Genomic DNA, 19978 nt, shown 5'->3' on the forward strand with positions numbered 1-19978 from the left:
TTTGTAATTTATGTTTAATTTGATTAATTTTCATTGTGAGAGTGTTGAATTTTTCTACTATAAAAGGGGTGGATTTCCCATTGTTTTACACACAACAAAAAAATAAACACTTGAAAAATACCCTTTGGTCATTTTATATTATTCTCTAATTTTGGCAATTGATAAGGGCTTATTCTTTCTCTCCCTGTGGTCGGCCCATAGAAGGAGAATTGATTGCGAGCTATAAGAGTTTTATTTTGGAGTGGTGTAGTGTCAAAAGTACCCGCATGACGGAAGGACCACACGATTTTAGAGCGTTTATCACGAATTTTTTAGACCAGCTTCTCTAACTCTTTTTCACATTTATTTTATTTGACTCATGCTTATAGCTGATAACTTATTACACAAATCACATAAATTTTACAACAATATAAAGTCGTGGGTGTGGTTTGTGTAATAATAATTCGTAGTAATTGCTAACATACTTATTATTATTATGCTTTAATTTTTTATTTCATTATGTTAAATTTTAGAACCTTTCATAATTTTAATTTTAATACTGCAAAAAAATTTGCAATCTTTGTGAGATTATAGTCTATTTGATGGGAATTAAAATTAAATTTTTAATGAATTTTCATAAAAGTTGAAATATGTGGATGAAAAGTTGCGTGTGATTAAAATTAATTTTTTACTTTAACTTAAATTAAATTTTGAATTATGATTTCTCCCAAATCTAGGCTTAATTTAAAATTTTAACCCTTTAAATAAAGAGTATTTCACCTTTTAGCCTATGTTTGATAATCATTATTTTCAAACTCTATTCTAAATACTCATTTTTTTACCTCACTTTCAAATTATAAAATATTTAGCACGTAAATTTAATTTTTTTTTTTTTAGATAGACATTCTTTTAAAAATTATTATTCAAAATATTGTGTTTTTAAAAATAATGGTCATCGACGGGGGCTTAAAACGTTTTCCTATTCTCAAAACTTCAATTTGAATTTTCCATGAATCGCAACTCTGCAGGACCGTTTTTATTGAAGTCGCATTTCCACTAACATTTTAAGGCGAATTTCGCCTACGATAGACAAACGAAAGGAGGGCCATCAAAGAATCAAAGATAACAGGAGATTCTAGAAACCAGAAGAGAAAGCTCGAGTTTTCTAGAGAGAGACACAAATGGCATCATCGCTCTCCCGGTGGCTCGTTGACCCGAACCGCAACCCGCTGGCCGCCATCCACAAGAAAACCATCTCCACGCGCCTCCGAAAATACGGTACTTCTGTTTACATACAAATGTCTGTTTCTATAGGCTATAGCTATAAAGACAGTGAGTTTAGTTCTATTATTCAAATATGTAACTTATATCCATATGGAGACACACAGAGTAATGATAGTGTGAGTGTTTGTGTTTGAGTGTGTTAATTTGATGATTTTTGTATAAACCTTTTGCTGTGTTATTCCAAAAAGGGTTGCGCTATGATGACTTGTACGACCCAATGTACGATTTGGATGTGAAGGAGGCGCTGAACCGGCTGCCTAGAGAAATCGTGGACGCGAGGAACCAGCGCCTCAAGCGAGCCTTGGACCTCTCCTTGAAGCATGAGTACCTCCCTGAGGAGCTTCAGGTATTTTCTTACTTGGAAATTTAGCTGTATGTGCAGATAATCTATTATGTACATATATTTCTGCGTCAAATCAATAATTGATTCACCAATTTCGGTAGCTTCTCTTGTCTTAACGAGCTGGTTTCTGGACTAACCAAGTTGCTAAATGAATTATCAGTTTGAAATAGAAACCTATTAATTTTAATTCTTGTAATTTTGTACATGAGACTAACGGTATTGTAACTAGACTATAATTAATGTAAAATGACGGTCGCTATTGACTATTCATGAATAATTATAATCTTTTACAGTGACCTTAACCAAAATTAAAAAATACCGGAGGTTTGGTTTCTGGATCAAAGGTCATTATTTATGTCATGTTAATTCTATCCACATCTTCCTCTTCTAACATATTTTAATCATTTATGCCATTTTATGGGATTTATTTTACTAGAATTGTGCTAGATTAACACTTGGTAGTATTTCAATTGGTAATTGGAAAATGTTTTTGGGCCAAAATGCTGCCAAGTGTTAATCTGGCATAATTTTGGTAAATCAATTTGGTAATATAGCATAACTCTGTTTTGATTGAATTGCATCACACTTGTGGACGAGAATTAGGACAGAGACATCTTTGCTTTAGTTTCTTCTCATTAGGGGGTAGATCCAGAACCACGCTAATATGAATTTTAAGCCAGGCTAATATGTAAGCCAAAAAAATTAAAAAAAATAAAGAAAAAAAATTGCACATAATTTTTATTTTTTATTTTTTATAGATTAAATTTTTTATAGGTAGAAAACTGAATGGGCTTTAGCCCAGGCCAGCCCCTAAATCCGCCAATGCTCATCACTAAACAAGAGAAGTTCCTCGAAAAACCTGATGCAGTTGCTTGCATCGAGATAAGCATGTAGCAATTGCATTATGCTTTAGATATTTCAAAGAGAGAGAGTAGCACAATTAAAGGTGTGTTAATGATATTTCTACATTTATTTTCAGAAAGTTAATAGTCATTTCGTAGTTCTAAGTAATTAAAGTGGTCGTAGTTTGGAATTCTTTTCATCATGTTGGCTGATTCAGTGATCTAGGAGAATTTTTGGAGAATCTATTTCTTTGCCAATGGTTGGACTTTGTAGAGGTGCTTAGATGATTTGTGTGAAGTTGGATCTGACATATTGATTACATGCTAATGGGAGGATTGGATGGTGGTGACTTTTGTCATTTAATGCCAATGGTCTGTTGGACTGGATGGTTGATGTAGAATGGAATTTTTGGGTCAAGTGATTGTATCTTTATGAGTTTGTGGGACATATGTGGATCTTTAACTGAGATGTAAATCAGAGTGATTTCAAAAGGATCATGTGTTTGAAATTTTTGGGGTGGCCAAATATAGTGAGAGATTTGTTGAATGTAGACGTAGATTCAAATATCCTATTGTAGAAGACTTGAATGATAGGGCAATGATTGAGAATGTAGTTATTAAGCCTGTACCGGTTCAGCGTGTTGTTTTTCTTTTATTTTGTTAACCAGTCCGAATCATGTGCGAAGTGTGTGAAAGTGACTACTTGTATGGTAAAGCCCTTGAAGCTTGTCATTTTCCATTAATCTTAAAAGCTTTATTATATGTTCTCTATTATGCTCAATTTAGGTTCGATAATAACTGCAGTCTACATGGATAAGCTCAACCAATTCTTGAACATGTGATTGAATTTGATATTTTCCCGGACTTTAGTGCAAGTGGTTTTGTAACTATGAATAAGGTGACTGTTTTTTATGAGCTTTGATCTTTTTGGTTGATTCAATAAGTGCTAAAGTCTATGTGGGAGGATTGACTGGAGATGGTATTTGATTTTTTTTGTTATGAAGGACTTCGAGAATTAGCTCCTCTTTGAGCCTCGTTCTTAGAAACTCATTTTTTTTCATCAAATTCATTTTCAACTACACATTCTTCAAATAAATTAATTTTACCCGTAAACTCAAAGCTTTTCCTACTTGTTAATCGCACATTCTCCAAAAAATCACTATTACAAAATTTATTTTCCTTAAAAATGGAGCTCAAACAAACCCTTAGTGTTGTGATCTAGACTAAACAGTTTTTGAATTGTGCATTAATTTGAATTCAATTTGAAATATCATAAATCTAATTGATTATATTCTATCTATCTAAATGTTCTGATTTCATCTCATTTCATATACAAAAAACCAAAACTATCTAATCATGAAATTATCTTGTTTTGAAAAATGTTCGGAGAGCATTGCCAAGGTGGGCTATTAAGGAGGGACAGCAGACGGGCATTTAATAAGCTGCAAGGGCAAGCAATAGGTTTCATCCAAAAAACGACTTGAATTGAAGCAACTAATATCAATAGGAAACAAATGCAGGAAATGAATGTATCTGTGAATTAGTGTGACTGAGTATTTATTTTCTTTACTAATTAAAAATTCATGATTTTGCCTCCCTCAATGAAGAACTGATGTAAGAATTTAGTTTATATCTTGTAAGGTGAAATATGTTTAATCTTTAATCTCTTGCAGGCAATGCAGACGCCATTTAGGAGCTATCTTCAGGAGATGTTGGCTCTTGTAAGTACCTATATCATCTAAACGTTCTAAGCATGAAATTTTCAGAAGCGAAGGATAAACTTTTTTCTTAACATTCTGGGGCTGTGTTTAGATGCATGGGAAGATGAGTGATTTTGTAGCTTTTATTGTGTGAACATGTCTGGCTTTGGACAATGAGGTTCCCTGTTAAGTATTTTAATGTGGATGCAGATCAAAAGAGAGAGAGCTGAACGCGAAGCGTTGGGTGCGTTGCCCCTTTATCAGCGTACCATTCCCTGAGCCAATTCCGTTAAGTTTCGATTGTAATGTGATCTTTTATGAAACAACGATGTAAGTTATTGTGACTTGGGAAATACAGGACTGTTATGCGGTTTGTCAAACTTTTGAATTTCATGATGTATGTTAATGTCACCTACCTGGGTTACTTGTTACTGTTAATAACGTATACAACTTTCTGATTATAAGATTCTTTAATTTGCTGGAAATGTATGGTCGTTCATTTCATTCTTTATGTGATAACATGAGGTCTTGTCATGAGTTAAAATATTTAGACAAATTTCAAATGGTATGTGATGCGGCACCAACTGACAAGTAATGGAGAACGGCACAAATCTATAAAGAAGAGGGAATAAAGGGGGAAGGTAGAAGAAGGAGAATCAACAAAGTAGGAGAAAAAGTAGAAGAAAGTGGGAGAGGAATTTCGTTTTATTCAATCATTAACTGTTCTAATTACACCCCAACCTAAATATAAAAAGTAAAGCAAAATAGTGGTTCAACTAAAATAAACAAAATAAGTATGAGTTCAAATAAAAATAAATATAGGAAGATGTCCTTTTCAACTCTTTCGAGGCGGAAGAAAACTTAACCTTGTTGAGTGGATAGATCACAAAATACTGCTGTCAATTTGATACTCAAAATCCTTCAAGTCATGCTGGGGAACGATCTTTCTAACGAACCAAATATCGAAAATTTATGATTGATGGTAATGAAAATCGCGTCTTATTCCCAAGAACATGATCTAACCAGGGGGTGCTCTCTCTTTTTAATTAAATGTCGATCCTAATCTCCAACTAGTAAACGCTCATGCAACTCCTTTTCAAAATTTTCACAATAATGTATATAATGAGCATAAGAAGCTAGTATCGAAAACTGGCCTGTAGAGACAAAAGATTGCAACATCAAAGACTTGAATATGCCTTTATTAGGAAACAATTATTCTCCATTGAAAATATAAATTTCCTTTAAGTGTGATGGTCAGTCAAATGAAAAACTTTTATACGAGTTATCAAAAAACAATTTCTTTACATTTTTAGGAAATCAGATTAATGAGACTCACAAGAAAGGTAGTACTCATCAATAGAGTACTCTAATTTATATTGCACATAGAAAGTAAATACAAAAATTTCATGATTGGAAATGATTTGACATTTTAACTTGGCATGAAGTTTAGGAACTTTGCCAACATAATGATGAGCTGGCACATCGTGTCGATAATTAGTGGATAACATCATAATGTCAATAGGAAAGGTGTGCAATCGAGTAATGACTTTAGAATAAAATGTGGCAACCCGTGGAGTCTATTGTAATTGAGGAAGAACTAAAATAAAGTCAACATGAAAGTCATGCAACTTAGTAGGCACAAGATCTAGGACATCTAAAATGTTTGACTTAGATGGCATTGCTTTAGGTACTTTCTAAATTATGTCAATGTTAAATTTATTAGCTACTGATGTGATCATAATAGGGGACATGGTACACTGTTCACAACTCTACTTTTGTGAAAATGGAAGAAAAAACTACACTATAGTCATTTAAACAAACCCATATAGATTTTACAACTCGTGACAAGTAAGGTTTGATCATGTCCGGACACTTTTGAAAATGTATTCCAATACATTAAATGCAATTGGAGAACCCTCATTATGTTTATTCTGTATACAACCCAACAGAAAGGTAATCAAGTTCAAAAGAATATTGTCACTTTCTTCCAATGTAAAGTTCATGATAGTCTCTATTGATGTGAAGACATTCCCCAAATGATTTCTTTTTTGAGCTTCAACAAAGTGTTGGAACATTATGATGCAGTATTTCGTATTAGCCATGGGTATCTAGTATCCTAACTGACGTAGCATACAAATTGATGGATGTGCTTGTGAGATTTGCAAATGATGATATAATCAAGGGGAAGATATCTTGTATTATTTCATCATAAAAAGGGGAATCGGGTGTCGTAATGTAGAATATTTCACCAAGGCAAGAAGCAATTGTCAATTGTCTAGCAAATTCGGGATGTCTTAACAGCTTATTTGAAACCAATGTCGTGCTAAGTGTATTAATAGATATGAGCATGGAAATAGAATGCAATTGGTCCACTCGTGAAAGCAAATACTCAGTGTGTTCAAGTAACGATAAGAGTTCATTAGAAGGCAATGAAAATTGAAAAAGTTTTTGTCCATTTGTCAATAAATTGACTCTTAACGTTTGACATTCATGCCATTGAATCCAACCCAAATTCTACTCCACAATTCCACTCCCATCAATATCCCAGACACCTATATCTCTATGTTGTCGGCGCCATCGCTCCATGCTGCGACCATCCAATCGCAATTTGCGCTAACGTCCCCCCATGTCGACTACTCACCGTCGCTCAACTATTAATCACTGGCTTTTCACAAAATCGAACGCAACTCTCCACTAACTACCATCCATCTTGCTGCAACTCCTGCTGGCGACACCATCTGCCTCAATACCCACCGCCACTCTAGCTATCTTCACCTGTCGCTGCCGACATCTCAAACCATCAGCTAACACACTGATTGCTCAATCTAACAATTAGACCCCACAATAATCAATACTCACCTCCCGGTTCGCGCCAGTACTCACTCAATATACATTAACCCACCATTGCTACACACAAAGCCACACAACAACCGCCGATCATCCATCAATATCTGCAAATACAAAATAAGCACACTCTCTTCTTAAAAAAAAACAACAATCAACAACCACACTCTCTCACTTTTCACCACAGCAGAGTGACAGTCACCACAAAATAAGTACATTGCTCTTATACAAGATGCATTTGGAGTGATTTCTGAAGTGAAGACATCTGAAATGAAAGATAGAACAAAAGCATACTTGGGGCCCACATGTTGGCAATTCAGACAAATCGAAATATAGGGAGTCACAATCGGACTATGGGGAGTCACTGTTCTTATTTATTTTGGTTTATACTACTATTCATTTTAAAATTGTATCATTTAAATTTTTTGTGTTGCAGCTACCTTTATAATTTTAGTCTTAAACTCCACTTGATCGGAATTATTGACTGAATTAACTTTCCATTGTTCCCCACTTGTTAACGTGATTGGAGAATTTGACTAGTGTTTGACATTTGCTTTGTTACTTTACATGTTCGCTAAAAATACATGCCGCAAGTGCACGGATAGCGTTCAAGTAATAAAGTGTATCTTTTGTGTCCAGGCTGTTGATCCATTGAAGAATGCTTACTTTTGATTATACAACTTTAATCAATTCAATTCTAACAATAAAAATAAACACACAATAAAATTGTGATTTTGGAAAATAACTAAAAATCTACAAAATAAGAAAATATGAAAATCTTGGGAAATTTCGGAAGCAAAAGTGGTTGGGATTCATGGTTTCATTTAATCGATGCCTAATTAATTTCTCCACAAGCCAATTAACAAGCTACTCATTTACAATATTAGACCCGATTTTTCAATTTCAGTTAATTACCTCTCTTGAGCAAAATTAATTCTAATTGATTGGTTTAACCTACTATATCTCCATGTCGATTAAAATCAAACAATTGCATTAAATATTTACAAAAATAGCTCATTGAGCCACATAAGGCTAGGGGCATATTTCTATCTTTTACACAAACCTAGGGTTTCTACTATTTAATCTAAAATGCGCAATATTCTCTCGAACGATGTACAAATTACTAAACACAATCAATTATTGGCCACATAAATAAAAATACAATAGTAGAAACACAAGGAAACAAGCATTTTAATATTAAATAGCAAACATAAAAATTAATTAAAGCTAAATTAAATTAATACCACAAATCCCAACACAATAAACTAAGTCATTTAATACAAGCAATAAAAAGGAGAATATTCTATACAATACATTGCAAATAGGAAACAATAATGAAGAAAATACAAGAGTCAATATAAAACCCTTTTGAATTTGGATTCTTGATCTTGATTTTTCCCAAATATTTCTCCTCTAAATGTATTCTTGTTGTGCTTTTAGATTTTCCCTAAAAGTTTCCAAGAAAAGAAGAGAGAACAAAGAAGGAGAAAGGAAAAAAAAAATGAAAAGGAGAGTAAAAAGAAAGAGAGGAAGGTTATGGTTTTTCTTTCAAGATGAAGATTGACTCGTTATAAAGGGTGAAAAGGGTGTTTAAAAAAAATGATAAAAATTGTTTCGATAAAATTACAAGAAGAGCCCCCTGAAAAATTAAAATGTGCGCACTGGTCCTATTTTCAACTTAAAGCACGCGCCTAGTACAAAATGAGGCGTGCACCTTAACCCTTTTGTTGCACTCTATTACTTAAAAGTGGGACTAAATCGTGTGCCTTAACCTTCTTTTTCCTTCTTTCAGTTTGGTCCCCAAAGAATTGCACGATCGGTCCTTCAACTTTTATCTTGTACATTTTAGTCATCAAAATTTGATTTTTCTTTCAATCATGTCTTCCAAAAATTGCGAACTTCTATCCCCAACTTTTGACACTCGCACACTTTGGTCCCCAACTTCACATTTTTGTGTGCTTTTGGTCCTTTTTCACTTTCTTTTGCCTTGTTCTATTTCCTTGGGTGATTTTTAATTTACAAAAGCAAATATTACCTAGTTGTGAGTAGAATTTTATTCTTTTTATCAATTAATAAACATGTTTAGTTATTAAATAAGTGTGTGAAAAATACACTTATCACATGTACCAGCAGTTTTAGCTTGCAGTATTTAAATTTATTTAATCCCAAAATTAAAAATTAAAAAAAGGGCTCAAGTTGTTTTTTTTCCATTGCTTGCACTTATTATTCATTGATCTCTCTATTGCACGTCATTTCGCTGCTAATATAGTACATAGATAATGGTCAACTAGTCGTCTGTCACTTCTAGTTTCAATACCTAAACATAGACCCTTTACAATTTGATGCATTCACCCGACAAATAGTTACTATCCAAACCCAGATAACTGTTACTCTTGAAGAGAGTAAGGCGCTAATTGCTAATTTGAACAATTTTAAGCAAATTCCTTATTCAATCGACATGGATAATTCTAAAGTATCCCAAAATAGACATTATCTTGACGAGGAGATCGAACATATTTTCGATACGATCGTAGTGATAGGGATCAATTTCATGGGCGAGAAAAGGCCTATGACTGTTACGATACTCTTTCTCTTCCTTGTTAGAGTTTTTTTAGAGACATTAAATTAGACACTTCTACTTTTAATGGTTGCTTAGGTTTTGAAGTTTTTTACTCAATGGACTGCCCTTAAACAAGGGAATCAATTAATGATTGAATAGATTTCTCAATTTGAAGATTTTCGAATGAAATGTCACGTCGTTGAGGATGAGGCCCTAACTTTGAGTAGGTTTATACAAGGTCTAAGAGATGAATTTAGGTGTGAGCTTTTCCTTCGAGGCGTCACTACTCTTGATCACGCTTACTCTTTAGCTCGGGACTATGCGTTACTTATTAGTACTCCATATGAAAAGGGTGGTCACTATTGTTCACCCATCTTATCAATGCTACCTCATCATAAGTCTATCATAGAGCATTCCCCGTCTATTGTTCCTCCCATTTGGGAGAATAGGTTTAAAGGTCATGATATTCAAAGACCTTCGTATCGAAGGTGAGGTGACATTTGCCATTTCATCTCATTGACGCCACCTCCTTTTGTTAAGTCCCTTATGGGACCTACCCCATCTAATGCTCCTCCTCTGTTGAAAAATAAAGGTTAAGATTTTGAAACTCCAATAACTTCTTCTCACTTGCAGTGCTTCAACTGTAAGAACGTTGGCCACAATTCTTCTAAATGTCCTAATCGAACGTTAGTCATTGAAGAACGAAAGAACATAATAGATGAACGGTTAGAAGATCAAGTCTATGAACCTAAACCTAAAGAATGTGATAACTTAAATGATATTGAAAACACTTCCTTATCTTGTATCCAGACTTTTCCTATGAATCTAGGGATTGTACCCCTTGCTCTCGATACCTCTCAGTCAAATGTTGTATATTGTACGCTTATCCAACCCAGCGTTCTAATGATTTGTGTAATCATGCCATTTTTAAGGAAAATATTGGGAATTGGAATTTGATCCTTCCAACAATTCAAATTACATATAATAATTTTGTGAATCGGTTTATAGGTACGAGTTTCGTCGAAGAATTTATGGTTATAAGTATAGGAAACCTTTAGACCTTATTCTAATGTCCCCACATGCTAGTGTGTCTATGTCAGCTAAGGCATTTGCACATCATTTTCATAACTTGCATATTGGGATTAATAAAACAATTTGAAGCAAGCAATGTATTATATAAACTTCAAGCTAATTTGCATAAGTGAAATTTTAAATTTAATATTGGGAAATATGCTATATTGCAAGCCTGTAGTATTGGTTCTTTTAAAATTTTAAAGCATGTTAGTCCACATGCAAATGTCATTAATCACTCATCACATTTTCGCTATTGCTCTACTTTAAATATTGAGGATTTCATTACTTACAAATACCGTTTTAATTCGTTTGATAATCATTTTCTACTTAGCTTTGTGGACTCTAACTTGACTATGTTGATATTTCTCCTTCAATACCATTCGTCACAGCACACAAAAATAAAATTGATATTATTTTAGATGAACTTGTTGTATTGACCAATGATGGCAGGATTTAGTACCTCCTTGTTTGTTGAGTCGTTCCACCTGATTTGGACTGCACATGGATTCTAAGAGAGATGTGCCAACTAATATGGATCAAACTATTTTTGGAGTTTCGATACTTAGTTCGTCAGAAAGATCGTCCTTCGTGGCAAGACTTGAAGCAAAACTGCAGCTTTGTCATTTGCCTATTCGATAAGGACAGACCCTCCTATCTAAAGCCAAAATGCCTTTAAAATACTAGTGGGAGTCATTTCAAATAGCAACATACTTCATAAATAGAATGCCTACTCCTACACTCAAAATGCAATCCCTATTTCAAGTCTTATACAAAAAGAAAGTTTACTATGAAGCACTCAAAACCTTTGGATGTGCTAGCTATCCCTGCTTAAGACCTTATCAAGCAAACAAATTCAGCTTCCACTCAACCCAATGTGTTTTCCTTAGTTACAGTGAGTCTCACAAATGTTACAGCTACCTCAGTTCAACAGAAAAAGTGTACTTCTAAAGACATGTTGTATTTAATGAGTTTGTATTATCTACATAGAAAGGGTCAAATTCCACGATACCTGGAACAAAGTATCATGTTTTCACTTTTCCCATCAACCAAACAACTCAACTCTTGCTTCAAATCATCAGTCAAATAACTAAATTTTCGCTCCAAATCCTACCGATACAACTCCTCTTGATGCAACCTAAGTTATGCATTGCTTGCCTTCTAGCTTAAATAACAAATGTTAGTCTAACGGCAATGTAAAAGATAATGCAATTCTCGAAGAGCCAATCAGTGATAGCAATAAACAATGTGAGGAGACAGAAGCTGAGTTACCAAAGAATTATGAAGCACTTGAACCAGACAACAATGTTGATCACACAAATAATTAATGATTAGTCATGAATGAGTTGAGGCAGTGGCATAAGCAAAAAAATAAATGATCAACCACGTCATCATCACATGATTACCAGAGGAAAGCTGGAGTGTTCAAACCGAAGCTCTATACAGGCCAATCAACTAAATATAATCCTGGTAAAATATAACCAAAAAATGTCATTGAAGCCCTGATGAATGAAGATTGGGAGAAATCTATGGAAGAAGAGTTCAAAGTACTGGTAAAAAAAACTTGGAAACCTGTACTTCCATCACCGTCTTAAAACATAGTTGGAAATAAATGGGTTTTCAGGGTGAAACACAACTCAAATAGATCAGTTTAGAAGTTCAAAGCAAGACTGTGGCAAAAGGATTTCAGCAGACTCCTGGAGTTGATTTCTATGAAACTTTCAATCCAGTAATTAAACCATCTACTCTAAGAATTATCCTTAACATTGCAGTCTCTAAAGGATAGAACATCAGGCAAGTGGATATCAACAATGCCTTTCTGAATGGAGAACTTGAAGAGGTAGTGTACATGAACCAACTTAAACGATTCATAGATAGCTCAAAACCATCTCACGAGTGGATGTAATAACCACTTTCTACAATATTTAGATTTTATATCCCAAGCTCAGATAGATTTTTGTGCTATAAGTGTAACGACTTGAAACTCTATATCCAAGGAGTTCTATCATATGTATTGTTCGTGTAAGGAGAGCCTGCATCTTATCCTTCACGAATTTTTATCTCGTCGATTCAAACTCAAGACATTTGCCTTATGAGATACTTAAGTTAAATATTGGTACCAATTGGACAATTTAAGTTTGTTATAAGGCAAAGGTCTTGATTTTGAATCTTGGGAAATTTGTGAGAGATAAAAATATGCATTTTTCTAAAATCTGATCCTCTATGCCTTTTCAAACATGGCAAACATAGAAAATCTCGCAACGAAAACATTGCAACTTTTTAGAGTATGTATAAAGCAATAATCTTCAGAAGTTTGTCCAAGGTTTCAAATCCCTTTTTCAAGTTCAGAAAATAAAAAAAAAAGGCCTATATAAGGGGCAACCTCTTCAGTGGCCAAGCATCTGAAATCCTCTAATTTCTAATATTTTGTTCCTTTTAAGATTTCTATTGCAATTGCCTTTTGTAATCAAATTAGAAGAGATTGTGCTACTTTTGTGTATTTTAATTATCAAATCAGCAGCAATATTGTAAATTCTTTAAGCACTATTCAAAATTATTATTCAAAAATAATAGAAATGATCTAATGTTCAGAGTGGGCATGGGACCGTGTCTACCATGGGCATCAGATTAATTTTATCAAAAATTATTGTTCAAAAGCATTGTTCATTATAAAATCCTTAATCTTGCATATCTTTAGCACTTTCGGGTGGCACCTTCTCATACTTCAATATCATCCAAAGTCTCCAAGAATTTCTTGTAATTTTGTTACAAGAATTTTGTTGTATAATGTTGTTGAATTCTCCCTCTATGATTTTATATTATGTGGTTTAGAAAACGTTTTTATAACCTTCAATATTCCTAAGAAGTCCCATCTTGAGAAACCTTAAATACCATTGAAGTTGTAAAGAAACCCGCTACAATTAACTACTGGTATAGCCCCGGCCAGTTGGTCGCAACTTGAAATACAATTGGGGGGATTTGCTTCAGGCTGAGAGGCATCGCCACTTCTTTCTCCAAATTTTGCACACGAAGCATCCCAACTTTCGGATCTCTTCCAAGTGTTCAACTTGGTCCCCTAGCGTTTTCAAATTTGGTCCAATTGAGGCTCGATATTTTTCATCACTTTTGGATTTTCATTATTTTGTCCAAATTAAGCTTAAAATCACTTACTTTTGCTCAATTCATCTCCAAGTTGGGATTTTTTTCCCTATAAAAGAAATATGTACACTAAATTAAGAAGAAAATTCGCTCAAATAATCAAATATTTAATATATTTAAGAGTCTATATAACCTTGTAAAACACACTTATCACATGCTAATAGGATATTTGGACATAAACCATCAAAGATTTGATAGCTTATTTTTATAGAAGTCTATATGGCCGAGTGGGTTGAGGAACAGTTGAATCGAAAAGGGAAAAACATTAAACTGCAAATTTAGCGTTCAAGCTCAAATTTGGGCCCATAATACCTTTTCGAAAAGGGAACAACAAGACGGATCAAACTCTCCACTTTGTCATCACATATGTTGCATTTTATTCATCCAAGTTCGTTTAGGACTCGAAAATTGTTTCTTAAGTTTTAGTGCTATTTTGTCAATTGATTTAATTCGAATTCTTTACAATTTTAGTTCTTTAGGCTAGGTTTTCGTTTAAACCCTTATAAATAAAAAGTTTACTCTTTGTTTCTAAGCATTTTCGAATTAATAAAACTTATTGATTTTATCTTTCATTTTCTAGTGAATTTTAGATTTGTGTTCTTAATGCTTTTACTTGAACTTCTTGTTTCGCGTTGTGTCATTTTAGCAATAATGCATTCAAACGAGTTCTTCCTGATTTTCCTTTGTCGTTCATTTTCCCAATTTTCCTTTACATTACTCAACTGCTTGGACTGCTAGTAAAAAAGGACAAAGATAACTTCTTGCAAACTATCTCATGGCTTCTACTCCAATAGACAACTGTATAAAACATAAAAAAAAATAAGGGCGCGTTTAGTTTGTTGTTTTCAAATCATTTTCAATTTTGCAAAACATCAAAAAAAATGCGTTTGGTTTGTTATTTCTAAAAATCTAGTTTAAAAAACAAGAATAGATTTATAATATAATACTCGAAACGCATTTTTGACGTTTTGAATTAATTTTATTTGTTAGAATTTTATATCTTTATTTTTTAAAATTTTATTTAAATGTTTGTTTTCTATGTTTTTAGTGTTTTCAGTCAAAATTCTGAAAATGCTTAAAACATAGAAAACAAACATTTAAATAAAAGTTTAAAAAATAAAAATATAAAATACTAACTAATAAATTTATAACATAATAAAATTCAAAATACAAAATGACTAATTCTGAAAAATTAAAATTTGAAAAAAATTAAAATCTAAAATTCTAAAAAAATAAAATTAAAAAAAATTAAAATTTAAAATTTAAAAATAAAGATTATAAAAATTTCAAGAAAAGTAAAAAAAGAAAAAAGAAAAATAGTTCTAGTTCTTAGCACCTGTTTAGTAGGGATTAAAATCAGAGTTTCAGTAAATTTTGATAAAATGTATGGTTGAAAAATTATAAATTCTATAAAATGTGTGGTTAAAATTAATTATTAACTTTGATTGAATTTAAAATCATAATTTTAATTTTTACCAAACAGGGGCTTAATGATTACTTCCATAGACAAAAATATTTGAAGTCTACTTATTAATTTTTATTTTATTTTCTAAATTTTGAAATTAATTTATTATTTTAATTTTAATTTTTTAGTGAGAAAAAAAATATTAGAACATTCACCAACTTTAAAATGTATATAGCCCCTGTTTGGTAAAAAAATTTATTTTATTTTCTAAATTTTGAAATCAAAGGCATAGCAATTACGGCCAGTCCCACGAGTATGGATTGAAGCAAGTTGCTAACTCTTTGCTCATTTACTCGAACAGGCAAGTGGAGATCAATGTATCTTTTGGGATCAAAATTTCAGTTTGCGTCTCCTTAGCGTCATGTTTCAAGACGGCCTCCTTTAGGTTTGACAGCTCTTTCTTAGCTGTAAGCTGCAGTAAAATAAAGTTTTCTCCCAATCATCCATGGACACAGAAAATGCACACTTAACTTACAGAAGTAAAAATTAGAAGCAAGATCTTACAGACGGAGCATTGTCCATCTCAATGAAAACTGCGGGCATTCTTCCATAGATTTCTGAATGGCTTGCTTGCTGTTTCATGCCCTCCTTTGTACTTTTTACCATTTTCTTCCGAATCAACTGCAGATTGGAATCTAATTCTTTAAGAAAGTATCTTCTTCGTATTGTTGAAAACAGTACGCTAAGAAAGTTTCTACGTAATTGCATATCCCACTTGCTTCTTGAGGACGGCAAGACTCCTTGTATGCATAGATGATTGTGGAAGGACCCCATTGGAAGGCGGAAGTCCAAGCAACCCGCAAAGCAAAGTCTGAGATCACAAGACAGCACAAATATTTAGCAGATAATTAAAGAAAATTCAATAACAATTTCATATTTATGACATCAAGAGGTTAATGGAGCTTTAATTTCCATACCATGACTCCAAGCAAGAGGATATCGTAGTGGTAAGCGGATGGGTTTTTAAGGTTGAATTCCTTCTGTTGTGCTATCTGTGAAGCTACACTGTGATCGAAAAAGTACAGTCCTGCTATCATCACAACAGGTATGATGGGAGCAAAAATATAACATGTCGGTACCCTTCCCATGTCCTGCAAATTCATGAGATAAAGCAATTAATTTTTCAAATTTTCTTATATACCAGACTCCTAGATGATTACATAAACAGTGTATAAGACCAAGTCCAACCCCGAGAATTTTGAGGTCCTAGGCAACTAATGATTATGAGGCCCTTAAGCATAATTTTTTACAAACGTAATACTACTTTAAAAATGGATATGGAGGATGTTAAAAATAATTTTTTTACAAAAGGACCACTACTTAAAAATGGATACATAAGATGTTAGTTTGTTGAAAAAGTAAATAGTAAAAGTGCATATGAAATTTCAAAAACTTCTCCATGAAAATTTACCCACCACAGTAAGTCTGCTAAAATTTTAACTTTGTAGATTCGTAATCCAATTTTTTATCGTTGGACTGTATACCATTGGACTTTTTATCATTCATCCAAAAGATCACCCCAGTAGAGCAAACGAATCTACAACTCTGAAAGGAGATGTCAAAGTATGGAGGATGTTTATGAAAATTAAACGTCAATAACACGTTAAACATAAATTAAGCCATTTGTGAACAAGGTTGGGAGTTTTGGGACGATGATCAAGTTTAAATTTTCAACTTATCACAGAGGACAAATTCCCCAATGGCATAGCCATGTTACTTCGAAACAAAACAACAACAAATAGGTTTCATTTGCAATCAGTTTTGCTAACCGGGTGCTTGCAATCAGTTTTGTTCAATTCTTAACTTCTTAAGAGATATATGAGGTAGTCTATATGGGCTATGAATAATATACTGTTAATCAATATGAGCCTATGTTTTCAAAAAAAAAAAAAGTACAAAGAAGAATAGTATTTAGGCCCAACAATGACCTACCTTCAACGTCTTCAACCTGCAATACAAAAACTTCTACTGCTGGAACAACGGCATCTACTAGATATGGCCAGAAAATCAGGGGCCCTAAAAAATTAGAGGCCCTAGGCGGTTGCCTTGTCTGCCTTATACCAGGGTCGGCCTTGTATAAGACTACAATGCAGCATTTCAGAACTTCATAGATTCTTTAAAAGAAAATGAGACATCAAAACTACTGTGAAAATTATGCATCACATACTAAATCGAGTGTGCGAGAAACAGGATTCTTAATCTTGTGATACCTTAACCACGGTCCAGTGATGTAACGATCCTGATTCCCATGGAAGAGGGCAGATGAGCCTCCTGGGAACTCCAGAAGGAACATTTTCAGGCACGCTATAAGATAATGCTGTCCATGCCACAACCATGAGTGGAACCCTCTAGTAAGCAATAAAGCTTCTAAACCAGCCTGTGCATATTGACACAAGCCTAACTTTAGTTAAAATCTAAATGGTGATGAAATGTCACTACCATTGACTAAATACTGAATAGAAAATAACTTTGGGTACCTGTACCATACGGCCAAGACCTAGCTTTTCTGCTTTTAAGGGCAGTGAGAAAAAGACCAAACGAAAATATAACTGCAAGTAAACCGTTTGCATAAAGCCATTGAAATTGGAACTTCTCTTCTACTGCATTTTCACCTTTTGGAATGTGAAATTCACTCACCACACCCTGTGATTCAGCCATTAATGATTACCGACACAAATTCTTCTAGGTGTTTCAAATAGTATCATGGAAAATATTGAAAGGAATATATCAAAACTAAAAAGAAAACCTTGATAGACTCTTGAATGAAGAGAACAGTGATCAACATTCTGAAAAGTTCCCCGGCAACCCTTGTAAATCGGGTGATGATCGTGCAAGCATTAATGTTAGAAATAACGTGGGTCGACTTTGGCTTTACAACAAAATGGAATTGAGAAATCGCAGCTGAAAATGGACACAAGTATTTATGTGGTTCACCCAATTTAAGCTACGTCCACAGGCAAGTATATGAGGATTTCACTATAGTAGGAGAATTACAACACTCTCTAAATACAATGAGATAATAACAATTAATCTCTCTTGTAATATGAGAATACAGGGAGGTAATACTTAGGAGAAACTAATGTTTTTTCTCTCTACTCCCAATCTTCTCTCTACTCTCTAATTCCTCTCAAGTTGCTTGCATTTTCTCTCCCCACATCTACCTCTATTTATAGAAATTGTTAACCTCCTTAATGGAAGTATCTACATGAAAACAAGAAGAATTTCAATAGAAATTTTCTTCTTAAATAGTCAAATATGGTGGTTAGGAGAGTTTCACTTCAATTTTACCACTTTCAAGTTGTGATTGGTGGAAAGGAATTCAAATTCAAGTTGGTCACTTGCAACTTGAAAACTTCTTCATGAAGTTTCAACAATAATTATTGGAGTCAACAATTGTGGCTTTAATATTCAACAATTAAATATAGCAAGAAACAGCATTAAGGCAGTCCACACGCAGACCCTATTAAAGAAAAACAAATTCATCAATGACATGGAAAGTATCTTGCCCAGGATGCCGTTATAAAATCAAAATACTCGAAAGGACACGGAAATTAGTATTACATACCACCCTGCCCAGGCTAAATACATCTCCTTTCCCATTCCTTTATTGGCAAAACAGTACAAGTATGTGTATATTATAATTGTTGGTTCTGCAACTCCCAAAATCAACGTTGGCTGTCCTCCAAAAATTGAATGGATGACTCCACAGATAGCAGTGGAGACAAGAGTTTCAACGGTGCCTAAGCTTCCATCTGTCACAAATCAAGCAAGTTTCTCCAGATAAGCATAAAATGTGTTAGGCAAAAACGGCGATAGGCAATATTAAAATTATAAAAAGATTTATGTGGAAACCTCACGGGCAGAGGAAAAATTCAATATATCAAAGATGAGTACAAGAGGCGAGCCTACTCTGAATAATATGATAAAAACATAAGTATACCCGTTTCCCTACTCAACTGCTCCCCAAAGGCAATGACAGGGAGAGCTGAAGCAAAGAAAATGTATGCTGTTGGAGCTAGTATCCTGAAGAAAAAATTCATATTCACTTGAGATGCTTAATTAAAAGTAAAATTCCCACAATCAAGTCCTTCCATAAGCAAAAAGACTTCACCTTGCACCCGAACCACATCCATCAAGCCAGTCATTTTTGTAGCATGATATCCTTCCTTTGGCATCACTGATGACTCCCTTGATTGGACTCTTCAACTGATTCATTGCTTATGCTGCGTAAGAAACTAAAGGGTTCAAATATACTAATAAATGCCTAAGCCAAGATTACAAAGAAAATGCTATGATCCTTTAATCGAGTGCCAACGAATTTCATAAGACTGTGCTTAGATCAAAGGATATCAGCAGTGCATAATTCCAGTTTTGATACAGTAAACAATAGTTTGACCAGGTTATGAAATATCGGATGCATTAGACCAATAACAAAAATATTTGAATGATATGAATTGGGAAGGTAAAAAATATATTATTAAAGATAAATAGTGCCACGTTAATATATTACTGCACCCAAGTAACAAATAGAAACCAAAGAGAAGACTCGTGACTTCTTTCATGTGAATGGATAAAAATTATATAAAACAAACAAGAAAGCATATGAACCCCATTCCTTTGCACTGAAAAGATTTAATATTACGAAATTGAACGGAATAAGACGAAATTTCCGTGAGTAAATAAAATCATGCTGTTTCGCGTGGGTAGTCGCTAACAATTAAAAAGAAAATC

At 33.6% G+C, this 19978-nt stretch overlaps 1 protein-coding gene and 1 pseudogene across 1 annotated transcript; one reads left to right on the forward strand and one right to left on the reverse strand.

Moving 5' to 3' along the window:
• Positions 1-1051: 1051 nt before the first annotated feature.
• LOC111398705 (cytochrome b-c1 complex subunit 7) lies at positions 1052-4633 on the forward strand. Its single transcript, XM_023025748.1, has 4 exons — positions 1052-1257; positions 1452-1609; positions 4122-4169; positions 4359-4633. Exons 1-4 carry the CDS (start codon positions 1161-1163, stop codon positions 4425-4427), a joined length of 372 nt encoding a protein of 123 aa, XP_022881516.1. The 5' UTR covers positions 1052-1160; the 3' UTR covers positions 4428-4633.
• A 6648-nt stretch (positions 4634-11281) lies between these two features.
• LOC111398238 lies at positions 11282-19462 on the reverse strand (annotated as a pseudogene).
• Between the last annotated feature and the right edge of the window lie 516 nt (positions 19463-19978).

This window comes from Olea europaea, chromosome 8 (genome assembly GCF_002742605.1).
Source record: "Olea europaea var. sylvestris chromosome 8, O_europaea_v1, whole genome shotgun sequence".
Classification (NCBI taxonomy): Eukaryota; Viridiplantae; Streptophyta; class Magnoliopsida; order Lamiales; family Oleaceae; genus Olea; species Olea europaea.

Bases quoted from the DNA above. Each gene is read 5' to 3' on its own strand.
- LOC111398705 (XM_023025748.1), top strand. From the start codon at position 1,161: ATGGCATCATCGCTCTCCCGGTGGCTCGTTGACCCGAACCGCAACCCG. The intron at 1,258-1,451 runs GTACTTCTGTTT...TATTCCAAAAAG, and splicing joins CACGCGCCTCCGAAAATACG to GGTTGCGCTATGATGACTTG. The intron at 4,170-4,358 runs GTAAGTACCTAT...ATGTGGATGCAG, and splicing joins TTCAGGAGATGTTGGCTCTT to ATCAAAAGAGAGAGAGCTGA.